General features: G+C 41.3%; 1 protein-coding gene across 2 annotated transcripts in view; it reads left to right on the forward strand.

The window, feature by feature from the left end:
• Positions 1-2,546: 2,546 nt before the first annotated feature.
• The window catches only part of CKAP5 (cytoskeleton associated protein 5), a 67,997-nt gene continuing 51,059 nt past the window's right edge, over positions 2,547-19,484 (forward strand). Inside the window, exons 1-4 of one of the 2 annotated variants that reach the window (XM_084896069.1) lie at positions 2,547-2,633; positions 15,228-15,321; positions 16,044-16,237; positions 17,636-17,842. In XM_084896069.1, coding sequence (XP_084752195.1) covers positions 15,265-15,321; positions 16,044-16,237; positions 17,636-17,842 — 458 coding nt within the window. In that variant the 5' untranslated portion in view covers positions 2,547-2,633; positions 15,228-15,264. Of the gene's footprint in view, positions 2,634-2,745; positions 2,765-15,227; positions 15,322-16,043; positions 16,238-17,635; positions 17,843-19,484 lie in introns of those variants that run through there. The other variant, XM_084896070.1, reaches the window with a different exon arrangement.

Below are 19,484 nucleotides of genomic sequence, written 5' to 3' on the forward strand. Positions count from 1 at the left end.
GCAGTGTGTAGTTATGATAGAATGAGCACTATCCCAACCCTAGCAGGCTTTTCAGAAATACACAGCAGTTATTCAGCAGCTACAATGTTTGGCATTTGTTTCCTGCTTCCAGTTGCAATGATACAGTGTTCACTTAGATCTCTAACACCCAGTAGGGTTACACTGTCTTATTAATACTTTCCTTATGTAGAATTATTGAGAGGCCCCTGAAATAAAGTAGGCACACATCATGCCAATAAATACACAGATAAATGCTATTGGATGATAATCCTGGACTGCAAATGATAACTGGCCAAACATTTATTGAACACCTACTATGGGCAAGGTACTGTATTAGGTTCCTATTAGGCCCTACAGGATCTGCCACTCCTCACCCATTTTCTATCATACCTCATCGCCTATCCTCCAAGTGCCAAGTATATTGGCCTCCCTGTTTCTTAGACCGCCAGTTATGCTCCCAACTTAGGATCATCACACAGCTGATCCTGTTGGCACTTTCTTCCTCGAGGTATACTCAGGGCTAACTCCTTCCCCTTCTTCAAGTTTTTGCTCAAATGTAATCTTCTCAATGAAACCGACTATGAACACCCTTTACAAAATCATAGTCTTTCCAACTCTACTTCCCAGTCCCTTTTACCCTGTATTCTTTTCCCCTTGCACATATTGCCTAATAAGATACTATATATTTATGAATTGATTACCTATGTGTCCTCACTATAATGTGAGCTCCACAAGAGGAGAGATTTTGTTGTTGTTGTTGTTTCTATTTTACTCACTGATTATCCCAAGTGCCTAGCACAGTCCCTGCACACACTAAGTGCTCAATAAATATTTGTTGCATGAATGAGCGAAAAAAAATTAATGAAGTCATATATATTGCCCACTGTCCAGTACGGCTTCACCTAAACCATGTAAAACAAAAAGGGACTTTGACATCTTGTTCTAAAAGTCTCTGGGCCCCAGACTCCACATGAATTTTACTGAGCAAATCTGAGGTTACCTTCACTTTCTCCTTAAATGTAATCTTCCGTTTATTTCCAATAATATTTAAATAAAGTAAACATGCCAATGACCAATGATTGAAGAAGACTATTTCTATATATTCATAACTGACTTCTCAAAGATTACTATGACTTTTTTTGCTCTGGTTCCTCTCTCCTTCCCCTACCTATGGATCTGTCATCTTCTCCCATTTTCATTCACTCCACTGTCTCATCTGGTCTCATCCACTGCCACAATTTCATTTTTTTCACTCTACAGGGGTGATTCCCAAATCTAGATCACTTGAGCCTAGTCTCTTCTCCCAGCGTGCCTTCTATATTTTCTACGGCTACTTAGACGATTCCATTTGAATGTCTCATTGATACATAAAAATGTAAACAGGTTTAAAAGTAAACTCCTTGTCTTCTCTTTGAGACTGGCTTCTCCTGACTTTCTACTTTCATTTGGGAAATCACTACCTCCCAGTCCCTACACTCCAATCCTGGCATATTCTGATTCATCTCCCTCACTGGGCCCCACCTCACCTTTACACCTAATCTAGCTGGTTGCCAAGTCTTTCACTCTTTCTCGAATCTGTTCTCGTCATCTCCAGGGCTATTACCTCGTATCAGAATCCCAACTCTAAACCATTTTAAACGACCAAGTTAATTGGTTCTCATAAAGTGCAATTCTGATTGCTCAGAAACTTTCACTAGCTCCCCATTTCCTACTTAAAGTACAAATTCCTTACTCTAGTATTCAAGACCCTACAAGAATTGTTCCTTTCTTTTATTTTTTAAAATATATTTTTATTGACTTCAGAGAGGAAGGGAGAGGGAGAAAGAGCTAGAAACATCAATGATGAGAGAGAATCATCGATTGGCTGCCTCCTGCACGCCCCCTCCTGTGGATCCCCGCATGTGCTCTTACAAGAATTGAACCTTGACCTCCAGGTTCATAGGTCAACGCTCAACCACTGAGCCATGCCTGCAGGGCTAAGTCTCTCATTTTTATAAATAACAGGAGTATGAGCTACTGTTCAAAGTTCTTCCCTAGACATTCAATTAGTTCTAGTAAATCTTCACATTAAGCTTGTAAGGAAAAAACATAGTTATCCCGTTTTACAGATGAGGAAACTAAGTTCCAGGTGATTTCCTGACAAAAGTCGTTTACTCAGAGCTGATCCAAGGACGCCAGCATCATGCTCCATTCATTGCTCCTTCCACTATATCCCATCTGCTTCTCATTTCCCTCACGAACTCAACTGCACAAACAACATTTGTGTGAACATTACTTTTTTTTTTTTTAATCGCTAGATGTCAAATAAAACAAACATGCTGGCGGCTGGGGATGCACAGCTTTCCACACACCTTTTTTGCGCTTCTTTGCCGGGTGATCGGCAGCTTTCGCTCCAGTGACCCTCCTTCTCTCCACGCGAGAAAGCAGCGCGGGTCCCCCCAGGAAACGCTGCTGCGCACGGCCCCTTTAAGGCTGCGGGCGGCGCGTGCCCACAGTCCCTTCAAACGGACCAATAGCAGAGCGATGGGCGGTCTGTCGAGAACCAATAAACATCGAGGACACTGCGGGGTGTGCGGCGGCCTAAGCGGTTTCAAACGGCTTAGAACAGGCCCCTCGGATCTGACCCGAAGGAGGTGAGTGGCCGGTGGTCCCGACCCACCCTCCCAGGCCCCCGGGTCCGGGCGTCGCGCGCGCGGAGGGTCGCTGAACCCTGGGGTGGGGTGTCTCCATGGACGCGCGCTCCGTCGCTCCACGAACCCGGCAGGTCTGACGCGGCGAATCGGGGCGGAGGCCCGAGACCCACGGCTGGCAGGGCGGGGGGCGTGGGCGCTCCGGTGCGGCCCCAGGCCCGCGGCTGGGACCCGGGTTACCGGAGCGGAGCGCGCCGCGGAGGGATGCGGGCGACAGCGTCCGGGGGATGCGCAAAGCACCGGGCCCCCGCGCCTGGCCGCGCCTGGCGGCTGAGGGTGTTCCGGGACTGGGGCGGGGGCCCTGCGAAACGGCCCTGCGATCGTGCCCATCGCGTAATTGTTAAATGAATGAATGAGTGAAGAAGAGCCTACGAAGGCCTTGGTGGTTGCGAAGGGCCTGGGCGCCTCCCGGCCTGACAAGGACAGCCTGTGCACCTGTGCTCCTACCGGCTCGCTGGGGTTTTAATTCTGATCATAGCGCTCAGTCCTTACGCCCGCTCTCGCTCTCTCTCTCAAAGGGTGTCAGTAGAGTTCAGGTATCTTTCCAGCTCTGAAGGTTGGAGGGGGCGGGAGCGGGGGAGGGGAGGCAATACAATAGCCAGCAGTTTAGATTTTAAGCAGGCCTTGGTACTTTAAGGTGGGGGCTCGGTCAACTAGAGTCTTACTTTTTAGCTGCTAACAGTCTTTGGCTGTTGATATAGTTACCCTGCAATCGTGGTAATTGTCAGGCAGGATCTAAATGTATCCCATTTTGTATCTGGGATAGGAAATTATGAAAGTGGTGTCGCCAGGGTGGCTACTGTGTGTTAGAAAACGTATTCGCGTTGATAAATCTCCCCCAAATAAGTTTTTTTTTCTTTTCTTTTTCCCATTCAACATCGATAGAGGGTGAAGTAGTTTTTGCAGAACTTGCCCCAAATTGATGCATGGCTCTAATTTAATTCTCATGGGAACCAAGGCATCAAATCTTGACCCAGAAAGTCTGCCTGTGTTATTTTATACATAATTATAGTAATTGAAAACTCATTTTTGGAGAGGTGAACGCCCCCTATCTCCATTTTCATCACCCTGAAAAGTCCTTCTTTGACCTGAGGAGCCAATAAATGAAGCTACCAATCTTTTGAAAATTTTAAGAAGTCTAAAAGATTTGGACTTTTCTTAAGTGACTGGACAAACTAATGTTTTTATAAAACGCGATGATCAGAAAAGCTGAAATTGCTTTATTTTGCCAATATAAATTAAACCTACTTGGTAAACTCAAGAGAAAAAAATTATACAAGTATTTAAAGAATGTTCATTCAGGCAATGGCAAACAAAGATAGTCCATAACAATATACCTTATACTTTGTTACTTTTAAGGTTTTGATAATCAAGTAAGTTATGAACTTCTACACCTGACAGCTGAGTTTTAATTGCAATTTGAGTACCTTACTGTTATGAACACTGTTCTAGGTTTTGGGGAGGCAATTAAAAATAATATCTTTAACAATGCCTTAGGATATAGTTTAAATACCTTGATGGGGAATGGAAGCTTTTCTTTATATTGGAGTAAATCCAGGTTCTTCATTTGACTTAATGGAATCTCATTGGTTCATTCAACAAATATTGAGATTAATGCCTAACGTGTGTTAAACATTGTTCTAGATTTTAGGAGTACACTAGTGAACCAGGAAAAGCCAGTAGCCTGAGGGAGTTTGACAGTTTTATCTCTCTCACAATTTGCTTCTATAATTCCTCTTGCCCAGCTCTGGTTCTTGAACAAAATAAATGCTCAAATATTTTTGCTAGCAGTGGCTAACATTTACTGAAGGAATACTCATTGGATGCCACATTTTATCATTTTAAATCCTCATAACTTTTTACAGATGAGGAAGCTTTCTTAAAGATTTTGCAACTTGTTCAAGATCACACAGCAGGTAGAACTTGAATTTGAACCTGAGTTAATCTGTCTCCAGGGTCTTTGCTTTTAACTACCGTTGTACTATATGAAGTTATAGGATTTGTTAGGGAGAATTCAGGAGCAATTTCTGGGTAGGCCTTCCGTGTTAATACTTCTGTCAGAGACATGATGAAATATGGGGGATAAGCATGGTAGTTTTCAGGAAAGATGGAGCAGTTTAAAATACAATATTTACCATATTGGAGATGGATAGCTGTGACAGTGGGGGGAGTGCACTAAGAGGGAGCATAAAATCTAATGATCATTAATGGATTCCTGGTGGTCAATATTGAAGAGTTTTGAGATTCTTATACGATTTTCATATTTTTACCTCTAAAGTTCAGAACATGTTACTTAGTTTATTCCAGTCAGGGCAGTTACCCTGTTTACTTGATGGATCTCAAACACATTAAGCTTATTCTTTTTGGCCTTTGAATTTGCTGTTTTCTTCCTGGAACTACCCCTATCTCAAACCAGTCTTTGTATACAGGCTCCACTCAGATCTCAACTCAAATGTCATCTCTTTAAAGAGGCATTTTCTCAGCTCCCAATTAGACTAACCTTCTTGACCACTTTTATCTTACTTTTCTTTTTTATTTACTTGGTTGCATTTATTGCTACCTGATAGGTCATTTATTGTTTGTTTGTATATTGTCTGATTTCCTTACAGAAATTAAAGCAAAGCGTAGATTCCCATCCTACCCCCCTCCCCATCTGTAAGGCTACCTCGATGCCTCAAACAATGCTTGGAACAAAAAAGGTGGTCAAAAATATTTATTGAATAAAATTGGCCAAAACTGTGATAGTCTTCTCTATGTGCTCAAGTGATAAAGAGAGTATATAACTAAAGCTGGCTGTGTTGCCGAGACCGGTTTGGCTCAATGGATAGAGCGTCGGCTTGGGGACTGAAGGGTCCCGGGTTCGATTCCGGTCAAGGGCATGTACCTTGGTTGCGGGCACATCCCCAGTAGGGGGTGTGCAAGAGGCAGCTGATCGATGACTCTCTCTCATCGATGTTTCTAACTCTCTCTCTCCCTTCCTCTCTGTACAAAATCAATAAAAATATATTTTAAAGCTAGCTGTGTTACCATGTCTTTGAATGTAAGCAATGTCTCAGCAGACAAATTTGGAAAGTCTTCAACTAAGGAAACTGGAAAAATTATTGTTTTAATGTTTGTATCTACTGAGAGGGAAAGTAGATCTGGCACTTTTAATTTTTTTTCAATTTTAGAAACTTTCAAGTCTAGGGAAATTTTTAGGGGTACTGGTCAAGTACATTGTAGGATTTCCCTGTATTAGAATTTATCTGATATTTTCTCACACTTAGACTGGGGTATGGAAGAGAGAGGGAAAGATAGAGAGAAACTCATCAATTGGTTGCCTCCTGCACAAATCTTGATCAGGGCCCAAGCCACAGAGGAGATTGCAATTAAGGTACATACCCTTGACCAGAATCGAACTCAGGACCCTTTGGTCCTCAGGCCAATGCTCTATCCACTGAGCCAAACCAGCTAGGGTTAAAATTCATTCTTTATGTTGTAAACTACTAAAGGTTTCGACAAATGCATAATGTCATTTATCCACTATTAGAATATCATAAGGATAGTTTCACTGTCCTAAAAATTATCTGTACTTTACCATTTTCCTTTTCTTTCTCCCCTGTTTCAGGGCAACCACTGATGATTTATTGTTTCCATAGTTTTGTCCTTTCCAGAATGTCATATAATCAGGAGTATACAATATGTACTCTTTCAAACTGGCTTCTTTCACTTAGTAACATCTGTTTAAGGTTTTTCCATGTCTTTTTGTGGCTTGATAACTCATTCCTTTTTATTGCTGAACTAGAGGCGTGATGCACGAAATGCATGCAAAAGTAGGCCTTCCTTCCCCTAGCTGCTGGCACCTGCTTTCCTCTGGCACCAGAAACCTAGGCTTCTGGCACAGCCTCAGGTCCCCTGGCCTGGTACTGGGACCGGAGGCCCGGCCTGAGATTCCCCATCAAGCCCTGCGGGGCGGGGAGTGTGGTCTAAGGTTCCCCGGTCTGGTGCTGGGGTGGGGGGTACGGCCTGAGTTATCCTGACCCAACACTGGGGGTGCACCTTGAGGTCCTCTGTCAAGCCCCACTGGATGGGGATCATGGCCTGAGGTCCCCTGTCAAGCCCAGCCAGGCAAGGGGGTTTAACCTCAGGTCCCCTGGCCCAGTACTGGGGTGGGAGCACAGCTTGAGGTCCCCCATCAAGACCCACTGGGCAGAGGGTGCAGTCTGGGATCCCCCAGCCTGGTGCTGGGGTGGGGGGAGCAGCCTGAGGTCACTTAGCCCAGCACCAGGATGGGAAGTGCACCTTGAGGTCCCCTGCCAGGTGGGGGGCAAGGCCTCAGGTCCCCCAGCCTAACACCAGGGCAGGGGGCGTGGCCTGAAGTCCCCTGTCAAGCACTGCCTGGTGGGGGAGGATAGCCTCAGGTCCCTGCTGATTGCTCATTAACGCTCCTTATAGGAACTTGGCCTCAGCTGTGGGTGCAGTTGTCTTTGTGATGGAGTGATGGTCAATTAGCATATTCCCTCTTTATTAGATAGGATAATAGTCCATTGTATGGATGTACCACAGTTTACCATTCACCTATGAAGAATATCTTGGGCACTTCTAATTTTTGACAGTTATGAAAAAGCTGCTGTACACATTTGTCTGCAGGTTTTTGTGTCCATATAAATTCCTAAGTGTGTGATTGCTATATCAAATGGAGAGAGAGAGAGAGAGAGAGAGAGAGAGAGAGAGAGAGAGAGAGAGATCAATGATGAGAAAGAACCATTGATCAGCTGCCTCCTACACACCCCACACTGGGGATTGAGTCTGCAACTTGGTCATGTGTCCTGACCAGAAATTGAACCCTAACCTCCCGCTTCATAAATCCATGCTCAACCATTGTGCCACGTGGGGTGGGCTCTGTTTTTCAACCTTTGTTTATATTAAGTCAAACATCAATTTATACAATTCTCTTTAACTTCCAGAGGAAACTTATATCTCGAACATAATTTCTTTTTATTGAGATCTAACTTTTCCCCCCTGATAACACTTATTAAGTGCCACAGAAAATATTGTTTTCCATGTTGTTTATTCCTGGGATATGAGAAGCATTCAAAGCATAATTCTGACTCAGTTGAAACGGTCAGACATTTTTGCATAGATATGATGTCAGATAAGCCATGATTTTTGTTATTTTATTGAGTTAAGAAATTACTTTTTTGATAACTTGAATATATTTCTTAGAGGTTTGTTGGTAAAGTAACTTTTATTTATTTTTTTAAATATATTTTATTGGTTTTGTACAGAGAGGAAGGGGAGAGATAGAGAGTTAGAAACATCGATGAGAGAGAGTCATCGATCAGCTGCCTCTTGCACACCCCCTACTGGGGATGTGCCCGCAACCAAGGTACATGCCCTTGACCGGAATCGAACCTGGGACCCTTCAGTCCCCAAGCCGACGCTCTATCCATTGAGCCAAACCGGTCTCGGCTGGTAAAGTAACTTTTAGATTCTTTCTATAAAGGTTTAGGTGGATGAATAGCTTAACACACACACACACACACACACACACACACACACACACAGATAGTGCTCATTTATTTAGAGCATTATCTAATACAACAAGGTTCCAGACACAAGGTAGTGGGTTTGATCCAGGTTCAGGGCATATACAAGAATCAACCAGAGAATCATAAATGGATGGAACAGCAAGTTGATATTTCTCTCTCTCTCCCTCTCTCCCTCTCTCCCCTCCCCTCTAAAAATCAATAAATTAATTTTAAGAACACAAATATCTTTCTTGACATATGAAGTAGATACAAAATACAGTCAAACCTTGTAAGCTGAGATTGAGGAAAAATTACTCCTATGAAAAGAAAAATTAAAATTCATTGATAACCTACAGAGAGCTCAGAAGCCACTATTTAACTCCCTGAAAGATTACTAATCCAGTTTCTCCTTAAATTTTCTCAGGAATTCTTCATATTAAATTAGATGAATGAACAATTGTATTTGCATGCAAGGTATATATATTTTTAATTTCAGAGATAGGAAGGGGGAGAGAGAAACATTGATCAGTTGCCCAATCGAACCTTCCCACCTTTTGGTGCACTGGAATGATGCTACAACCAACTGAGCCACACAGGCCAGGACCATGCAAGACTTTATAGACTTGTGAATTGTTGGCCAGTTTTTGAAAGAATACATTTTATTCACAAGAAGAGTGCTATTTTTCTATTTCTCCTGCTATTACCTTCCATGATATTTTATATCATTGTCTGGATTCCTCGGATTGTAGAGTAGGAAATCAGTGAAAGGGTGAGTGAAGCAGCTCAGGGTTCCAGAAATCTTTCCTGAGCCTTTGAGTTGCCATTTGAAGAACCCTGCTGCTCAAGTTAATGAAGTAAGCAGATTTCATAATGGGGGCTATATATTTATACATCCTGATGCTTTGGCTATCTTCTACAGTTTTTTTCACTCCTGAAGAGGGATAGGATATTGATTCTAGGAACCGATCATCTTCTTTGTTTCTGGAACATTACTTGTGTTGCCACCGAAAAGGAGGTCTTCCCAATTGTGCAGGACGCCTCCTGGCTGGTCTTGAATTTGCCTCTCGCCTTAGAAACCCTGTGGGCGAAAAGAGGCGGTCCCTTTAAGCAGTTAGCGTTTGCGGGGCGGGGCCGGGAGGGGGCGGACACTCTGACAGCCGCTCTGGGCCCCGCCCCTGGGGGAGGTGTTGCCCAGCCGGCCAGCCACACCAATGCAGCCGCCTGCCCGGTATTCCTGCTGTTGCTGCTGAACATTAGGGCCCTGACCTCTCCCTGCTTGGGGAGCGTAAGTGTCAAACTGCGGTGAGGGTCTAGCATCCCTTGCCCATGCCGGAAGCCCTTGTGCTCACAACAGGGGACTTTTCTGGCCTATCAGAGGCTGAGGCGGTGAAAGAGCGTAAACAATGCCAGCTTCAGTGAGCTAAAACCTGGGGCATCTGCTTTACTTCTGGGTGGCAACAGCGACCCTAGAGTGCTTGTTCGGATGTGCAGTGACTGAGTAGTCCCCACAACCTGGCTTTGCCTCCCCTGGTTTCTACTTAGAGTGAGGAGATGATTGCTTTTACCCGAGTATAACTTTGTCGAGCTGGATGGGTACTACTGAATCCAGTGCCTTTGGGCCTTGGATCCTTACCCAGGATTTGGAGACCCGAGTAGCTTCAGGATGAGTAAGCGTTAGGTTTACACCTACCTTGGTACAATTGAGCAGTAATTCTCAAAGTTGACCCAATTCACAGCCAGGTTTTGATTTCAGCCTTCCCAGAGGCCTTTGTTGTTGTCAGGTCCACCTTTTGGAGACATTGACAGTGATCATCTGTTTAGGGAGAGTCCAGTTAACTTTCTTTTCTGCTGATGCGTAGCAAGGTGTGAAAGAGATAACACTTTACCCTTCCTTCTCTTTGAAGGAATTTATGGGAAGCCACCATCCCATGACTAGAACAGCAAGCACACCCAAGTTTGTTCAGAAAACTAGCTTAAGAGAAGCCATTTAGATTTCTGGCCCTTAATAATGCAGAATACTCCAGCAAGAGAATAATACTTGTCCTTGTTAATGGGAATTACCTGGAGGCAGTGATGTTTTTTTAAAGGAAAGTCTTGCTATTTTGTTACTGACTACTTAGAGATTTTGTTTGGCTTGGCCAAATAATAAAAAGCTTAAGTTTTTATGCCAGTTACATAATTGTTATGCTTCTTTAATGCAGTTATTTATTCCTAGACATGGTTTGAGTAAAGATGTTTTGCCCTTGTTTTTGGAACTATTTTCTTTTTTGCAGTAAGACTGTCATTCAAAAGGGTTAATTTTTGAATGGGCAAATTTTTTCCTTAAACTTCTCTAGAACTCAGTGTGTGCTTCTGCAGTAGCCAGAAGTGAGGGTCTAGGAATGGTAATCAGATCCAAATCTCTTGTATTGTAATAGTGAAGAGCTTTTGTAGGTCAAGGACTTGGAATTTAGCCATAAAATAGTTTTGCTGCTATAAGCTTCTTCCCAGGTAGAAATCTAAAACAATTTATTTAGTAGCTGTATAATTGTTCTTACAGACTGTCAAGATACAGGAAAGGACAAGATCCTTGGGTGATGGGGAAGAGTAGTGGACTGAGAAATAGACATAGGTGCTAGACCCAGCTCTAACATTACTCATGACTTAATTTCTCTGCACTTTAAACTGATTGATTCATCAGAAAATTCATAAAAGACCACCATAATAAAAGAAATTACTATATGTGCTATGTCTATTTTAAACTCTTGTCTCCATTTCTGTACTAATCTATGATTAAGTTTGTGAACCAGCACAAGTCTTCTGACCACACTATGAGTAGTTCTGAAGGGTACTACAGCCACATGGATGTATTTTACAAATGAAATGAAATTTTTTAAAATTATTTATTGAATTGAAGGGGAGAAGGAGGGGTGGGGGGAGGAGAGAGAGAGATTTGTTGTTTCACTTATTTATGATTTCATTGGTTGATTCTTGTATGTGCCCTGACTGGGAATCAAACATGAAGCCTTTGCATATTGAGACAACACTACCCAACTGAGCTACCCAGCGAGGGCTACAAATGAAATTTTGAATTAAAAAAGCAAGTTATTGAGGATTACAAATAGTACAACATGTATCTAAAGCGCAAAATTAAGTGCAGTTACTTTTGTTATTTAGGGATACATACCTGTAACTATGACATAGAACTAAGAAAATTTTAAAAAAGTGCTTCTGTGGGGAGAAGGGTAGAGTAGGAGAGAAATGCACAGGTGCACTAATATTGGTAGTGTTCTCATTTTCAGATTGGGTGGTAGGTCAATTTTATTATAATGCTTCATAACTCGTGTTGTTTATATAAAAACTAGTAGCCCTGCACATGAATTTGTGCACCAGTAGCTCGATGCCGCCCTCCTGTAGTTCCCCCTTCCTTCCTTACCCCTCTACCCCTCATAGCTTACTGCCCTGCCCCCTCCTGTAGCTCTCTGCTGCCCGCTTGTAGTTCGCTGCTCCATCCTCTGCAGATCCATAATCTGGTTGTTACGCAGTTGGTTGTTGTGCCTCATAGCATAACAGATAATTAGCATAGTCCTCTCTTATTATATAGGATTAAAGCCTAAATTAATTTTATAATTAACATAATTGTGGGAGGGAATTAGTAGAGAAGTGCTTTTTTCCTTATATATCAATCATGGAAGAAGACAAAGACAGAGCAAGAGTCCTTGTCACATGCATACACAAATACTATATCCATTATGTCAATGTCTGGGGAGTTTTAGGTATGAAACAAGCCTTTCTTTTTAATAGATCATAAATACCAACTTTTAAAAACTCAGACTATAACGTATTAGAAGCCGTTTCAGAAAGAATAATAAAATGGCATCTAAATTTTCTACAAGGCACTTAAGTTGAATAACATGTTTCTTCATGTTTCCAAAAGTAACCAATAGGAAAAAAAGATAAATGTAGTAAACTCATAGAATACTAACAATTGAATATTCTCATTCTCTTAGGTGTTCACATTCTCTTGCTTGGAAAATGTTTTAAAAGATTCATGGAGTGTTTTTCTTTGAAAATGAGATGGGAAAGATTGCTTTTGCGCTCAAAGTTGTGCCAAGAAAGTAATGTGAGAGGTTTTCAAACCAGGCTGCACATTAGAATCACCTTAGGACTTAAAAAAATGATTCATTGAAGTGAAATTCATATAATATAAAACTTAAGCATTGTAACATGAACAATTCAAATGGCATTTTGTACATTTACAATATTATGCAACCACCATCTTTATCTAGTTTCAAAACATATCTATCACTCTACAGTAAAACTCCTTATTCATTAAGCAGTTTCTATCCAATTCCCTCTCTCCCCAATCCCTGGCAACCACTATTCTGTTTTCTGTCTCTATAGATTAATCTATTATAATTCTAGATATCTATAATAATAAAAGTATAATATGCTAATTAGACCAGATATCCTTCCAGATGAAGCTGGGGCTGCAAGGGGAAGCCTGGGTACCTGCCGGTGGCCAAAGGGAAGCCCAGGTCCTGGGTGCTGGTGACAGGAGGGAAGCTTGGGTCCCAGGTGCCAGAGGGAGGCCGGTGCTGGCAGCCAGGGGAAGGAAGGCCTGCTCGGCCTACTCTTGCACAAATTTCACGCATCAGGTCTCTAGTTTGCATATAATGGAATCATACAATATGGGACCTTTTGTGTTTGGCTTCTTTCACTTAGCATCATATTTGTGAAGCTCATCTAGTTGTAGCATGTATCAGTACTTTACTTCATTCCCTTTTATGGCCAAGTTATAGTACATTGTATGTACATACCACAATCTGTTTATTCCATCCATTGATGAACCGCGGGCGGCGGAAAAGTGGCGGGGCAGCAGCAGAAGGGAAAGCACAGGGCAGCAGTGGTGGGAGGGAAAGTGCAGGAGGGAGGGCAGCGGCTGTAGGAGGGAAAGCGTGGGGTGGGGGGCAGAGACGGCGGGAGGGAAGGGAAAGCACCGGGCTGTGGTGGGAGGGAAAGTGCAGAGGGTGGGGGGGCGGGGACAGCGGGAGGAAAAGTGTGGGTAGGGGGTGGGGGCAAAGGTGGCAGGAAAAGTGCGGGGCAGGGGTGGGGTGGAAGGTGGCGGTGATGGGAGGAAAGCCTGCCAGAAGCTCTGTTCTTGCAGGAATCTTCCTGCAACAGGCCTCTAGTTTATTTATTAAACAAAAAAAGTTCTGTCATTTTGACATATGTACATATGTGCTTTATGTTTTTTATTATTTATTTACCATAAGCAGAGGTCAGGAATTGTTATCTTTCTTTAAAAATTTTTTTTACTGTTTCACTTCATTACTGCTGTGTATGTGCTCCATGTGAATGAAGTAGGTGCTATTATGTAGGTGGGTTCCAACTTATGGTGAAAATCGCTTTACATCGCACCATAGGAACTGATCTCCGATGTAACCCAAGGACCTACTGTATGCAAATTGTCAGTTTGACCAGAAGTTCAACTGGGAGTTTGACCAGGGGGCAGGGCCAGCCCTCCAACTGCCCACAGTCCCTCCCCACACTGGCCCGTCCTGATTGGCCCCAATCAGGACTAGCCAGACCTCACCCATGCACGAATTCATGAACCAGACTTCTAGTGTTATCTATATATGTAAAAGCTTAAGCAACCAAACAACCAGTTAACTGGTCAGTATGCTCCCATAGCAGAAGCACCACCCAACTGACTGATGGTCATCAGATGCAGGGCTTACACCCGGCAAGCACCACTTCGGGGGCGCAAACCTCTCCTGATAGGGACTGACTGGGTGCAAGTTCAGGGCAGATGCAGTAGGGCCGGAATGAGTGGGAGCAGTGTGGTGCCTGGCCCGGGCTTGGGCTCCTCCCCAGCTGCCTGCCACTTTGCACTACTACATCCTGCCATGACTGACACCCACCCCTTCCACGCTCTGCTGCCTGCACCCACCATGTCCCTCACACGCCCCCTGGTGGTCAACACACCTCATAGTGACCAGTTGTTCCGCCTTTCCGTCTGTTTGCATATTAGGGTTTTATAGATATGCATTGAAAAAAGTCTGGAAGGATTCAAGTGGACACACACTGTAGTGTTCATCAAAGTGGTGAAATTACGTTTTAATACTTTACTTCTTTAATATTTCCTGTACTTTCCAGATTTTCTACAGTTAGCATAAATTACTTTTATAAGCAGAAATAAATGTTATCTAAATAAATAGCATAAAGTTATTGAATAAATATTGACTATAACCCTCTCTAAAAAATTGTTTAAATATAAAGTATATAAAGGAATAGTTTATTCAGGGATTTAATTTTTTACTAGTTTACATAGACATTGACTAAAGTCATATTTGCCATAATTATATAGAGAGCTGGGTAGCATTGAGATTTTTCCATATTGATTACTTTCTATAAGGAATTTTAGGTTAACAGTTGAAAGTATGACATTCTTTGATACTCTTGCCCTTTTTTAAAAATTGATTTGAGAAAGAAAGAGGGGAAGGTGAAAGAGAGGGAAGGGGGGGAAGAGAAAGAGAGAGAGAGAGAGAGACATCGATTTGTTGTTTCATTTATTAATGCATTCATTGGTTGCTTCAGTGTGTGCCCTGACCAGGGATCAAACCCACAACCTTGGCATATTGAGATGAGGCTCCAACCAATTGAGCTACCTGACTTGACCTGGCCAGGGCCATCTTATCTTGTTCTTTTAAGAGGCCAAGTAGCTCCACTCTTCTGTTTTATTCTATCTTTGTCATGTATCTAAGAAGTTCCCATTGGGAAAATATTTAACCACCTTTTTTGGAAAAAAACAAAAACCCACAGATATTTGTCCTTTCTAGATTTACTTAGAGTTTTTAATTGACTTTTCTCTGTGTTTACTTTTAAAATTCTCTATTAATGTACTAATTAAATGGGTATATAAACAAAGAATGGGTTTTAAATTTTATTGGTGCATCATGATAAAATAAAAATCTGAGAAAAATAATTTTGTCTTAAGAGGCTGCTGGATGCTAGAATTAATAGGTATCAATTTTTATTTGACCAGGAATTACTCTTAATTCTAAGGAGAAACTGGAAGCACAATGGGAGATGACAGTGAGTGGTTGAAACTTCCAGTTGATCAGAAATGTGAACACAAGGTGAGACTTTTCTGGAACTCAGATTTCAGTATATTGGCTTGTTTTGTCTGCAGTTATACCGTGTAGTGTAGTAAAAACCTGCCCAATGATTACATAGTACAGCTGAAAACAACGTACTTTTGGAGATTGGGCAATTTCAGCAGGATGATTCATGTTTAACTATCACATCTTTAATGCCATGTTCTAAAGAAGTAGTACTTGAATACTTTGTGTGTTTTTTTTTTGGGTTTTTTTTTTTTTAATATATTTTATTGATTTTGTACAGAGAGGAAGGGAGAGAGATAGAGAGTTAGAAACATCGATGAGAGAGAGTCATCGATCAGCTGCCTCTTGCACACCCCCTACTGGGGATGTGCCCGCAACCAAGGTACATGCCCTTGACCGGAATCGAACCTGGGACCTTTCAGTCCCCAAGCCGACGCTCTATCCATTGAGCCAAACCGGTCCCGGCGAATACTTTGTAATTGAAATATATTTATGATGGCCTGTTACGAATTTTAGATGACCCCAGTAAAATGTCATAAATACTAAATATTTACAAGAAAAAGTTTATTAGCTAATTTTTTTTTTAAAGTATCTGAATTTCCTTAACTCCTTTTTTGTTTCCACTCATGGGGTCTTTTGATTAGATTACCTGGTATAGGGTAGTTATTTTTCTCTTCCCCTTAATTAATAATAAATAATAGTATTAAGTTTTGTTTTTCAAAATACATTTCTTTTAGCTGTGGAAAGCAAGGTTAAATGGGTATGAAGAGGCCCTGAAGATCTTCCAGAAAATAAAAGATGAAAAGAGCCCAGAATGGTCCAAATATTTAGGATTGATCAAAAAATTTGTGACTGATTCCAATGCAGTGGTTCAGTTAAAAGGATTAGAAGCTGCACTTGTTTATGTCGAAAATGCCCATGTAGCAGGAAAGTAAGTAGTTTCTTTTCAACTGTTCTATTAAAAAACCCTATCTAGTGCTACCTGGATTAATCTATGTATATTTATGGATCACTGTTCTTAGTTATTAGCTCTTTTAAAATATATTCATTTTCTTACTTTCATAGTTCCTTGATACTTGTGGGGGTTTGGGCGTTTTGTTTTCAATCTTTATCTATTCTCAGATGAACAAGTAATGTTTTCTTCTTTTAAGCCTTTCATAAGAGAAAATACTCTAGACTAAGAAGGAAAATCTTCAGTAACTTTTAGAAGAAACTGAGAAGTTGTTAGCAAAGGGAATGATCAGAATTTCACTGAAAATATTTGGGCATTACAGAAAACTTTTTCTAAGATCCCAGCTAGTTGATCTTAGAATCACATCTTTCTTCCTGTGGCCATTAGACATTTTTATCTCTTAGGAGAGGCAATACTAACTAAACGACCTCTGTGACTCTCAGCCTATTTGACTTTTGCTGTAGCTCAAGTAATAGATGTTTCTAGTAACTCCTCTCTCCCAAACCTCTTAAACCTGATTTTTCTAACTCTAATCTTTATGTTATTGAAAGGAGCCCCTCCCCCCCAACACACACACACACACACACACACACACACACACACACACAAATGGGGGCCATTGACTTAATTGCACAAGAAATATATACTTGATTTACTTCAAAGATTATACTAATAAAAACAATCATAAGTTGAGTTTGTTAACATCACCAAGTCTTTTCTTTTTTTAATTTGATTTTTCTTCTGATACCAGAAACTTTTTTGACAAATGCTACATGTAATTCCAGCCCATTCAGTTCCTCCAACTTCCAATAGTACAAGTTGTATTTAATTTAGAAGAGACTCAAAGCAATAAAGTTACTATAGTCTTACCAAGGAGTTGGGAGCAGCCTTTTATTACTAAAGGTGTATATCCATTCCTTCTGAGAAGAAATTCCCTTAAGGGGTGTTTAAAATTATTATTTTTTTAAAATTTCACAAAATCGAGAACTTGATAATCCTATTTTTATATAATATATCTGTGTGTGTATAGAAAAATCAGGAAGTTGCGGGATTTCAAGGGATTTTTGTTTTCTTGTTTGAATTTTCTTCATTTATAAACAGTCTATGGTTCTGTGTTATTGTCTGGTATGAATGTCTTAAACCTTTGCACTTTACTCTTGGGTAATAGAACCTTGAGACCAAATGTTCAGTCCTAGTTTTTTAATATTTTCAACATAAATTTAAAAAATTAGAGACTCGTTTAAGAATTTTAAAAAGTAACTGTGTATCCCCCTTCCCCCCTCTCCACACACACATCGCCTTACATGACCTTTTCTAGCTCTTGCTACTAAAGTGTGTTTGTGTGTGTGTGGTTGTTGTTTATAATCTCTATTACAGAACTACAGGAGAAGTTGTATCAGGTGTTGTAAGTAAAGTGTTCAACCAACCCAAAGCCAAAGCCAAGGAGCTAGGGATCGAGATTTGTCTGATGTACATAGAGATTGAGAAAGGAGAGATTGTGCAAGAAGAGCTCCTAAAAGGCCTGGACAATAAGAACCCCAAGATTATTGTGGCCTGTATAGAGACACTGAGGAAAGCCTTAAGGTAAGACCATTTCTTTTTGCATTAGTTCTGTTAACCAGAGTGTCTCAATTGAGTTTGGATTCCTGGTTTAAACAGAAATGAAAACTGCTAGACTTGACTTGGCATGCCATACCACTCAGGAAAGAGACTTGGAAAGGCTGAACTCATTCCTCGAGTGTGGCACTTAGTATTCAGTAATTTTAGCCCTCAAGGGTGTTGCATATGCCTCTCAGCATAACCATTATGACTTGTCACAGTTTCGGTTCTTACAAGGGTATTCCTTGGATCACATGATCTCACACATCTAGAGGAAATAATGAATAACATAAACTGATGAACAAAAACAGATTTAGAGAAAAAGAAGCAGCGATCAGACTTTCAAACCTCAGAGGGAAAGTAGGGGAGGGTGTGGGTAAGGGGGAGAGATTAACCAAAGGATTTGTGTGCATGCATATGGGCCTAGCCAGTGGCCATGGACAATGGTGGGGGGGGGGGAGGGGGCGGGGGGGAGCAGGGGGCATATGTGGGAAGGGTTTGGATTGGGAATGGGGGGGATGAGGACAATTATGTGATACCATAATCAATAAAATTAAAATAAAATAAAAGAATATGGCAGAGAATGGAAGAGATTTATCTGCTAATGGGAATGCTATGAGGAAAATTAGGAGCAGGAGGTGAGGAAGAACAGAAGGAAAGTGATAGGGAGGAGGAAGATGGAGATGAAGTTCAGACTGAGGCAGCTACTAGCAAACAGGAAGCTGAAAATGATGAGGATGACGATGCTGACACCAAGAAGCAGAAGACTGGTGAGAACAGCAAAACAGGAAAAGTTAAAATTTTCCCCAAAAAAGGCCACTGTGACCTATTCACCCCCCACTTCCCATCTCAAAATCTAAACCTGATCACCTTCAAGAGTCACAGATGATATGTGCTCTTCGTCACCCAAAGAACCAAAACTTCTAAGGCCCTGCATTTTTTCATAAAAGTACTTTTTTTTTTTTTTTTTTAAATATATTTTTATTGATTTTTTACAGAGAGGAAGGGAGAGAGAGAGCTAGAAACGTCGATGAGAGAAACACCGACCAGCTGCCTCTTGCACACCCCCTACCAGGGATGTGCCCGCAACCAATGTACATGCCCCTGACCGGAATCGAACCTGGGACCTTTCAGTCCGCAGACCGACGCTTTACCACTGAGCCAAACCGGTTTCGGCTCATAAAAGTACTTTTAAAAGGAAAATTTGTTTGTGTTTTTTATTTACATTTTATATTTTTGTATATATTGTTAGGAGTTAGCCATTTTTAATGACTTTGTGATGACCAAACCAGCCTGTGGAACATTCTCCATCCTATTTCTGACTTTATTTGTGGAGTGACCATGTTCATTATAATCCCAAAGGAGGAGAAAAACTTTGTAAAAAGCAAAAACAAAAAGAAAAATCTTACTCTGAGTATTCCAGTAACTTTCTGTGTATGCACTTGGCTGTACTACAATATAAGTAGTTGGGTTTATATGAAATGGTTAAAAGAGCCCAAAATTAAAGGTTACTTTTTTTTTTCTTCTTTTTTTTTGGCTAGGAAGTTGCTATTTGTTTATTTGGCCTTTTTGATGTGTGTGAAGCAGTGTTGTACAATAAACTGGAATTTTATTTTGCTGGAAAAAA

This window comes from Pipistrellus hanaki (assembly GCF_964339955.1).
Source record: "Pipistrellus hanaki genome assembly, chromosome: 9".
Classification (NCBI taxonomy): domain Eukaryota; kingdom Metazoa; phylum Chordata; class Mammalia; order Chiroptera; family Vespertilionidae; genus Pipistrellus; species Pipistrellus hanaki.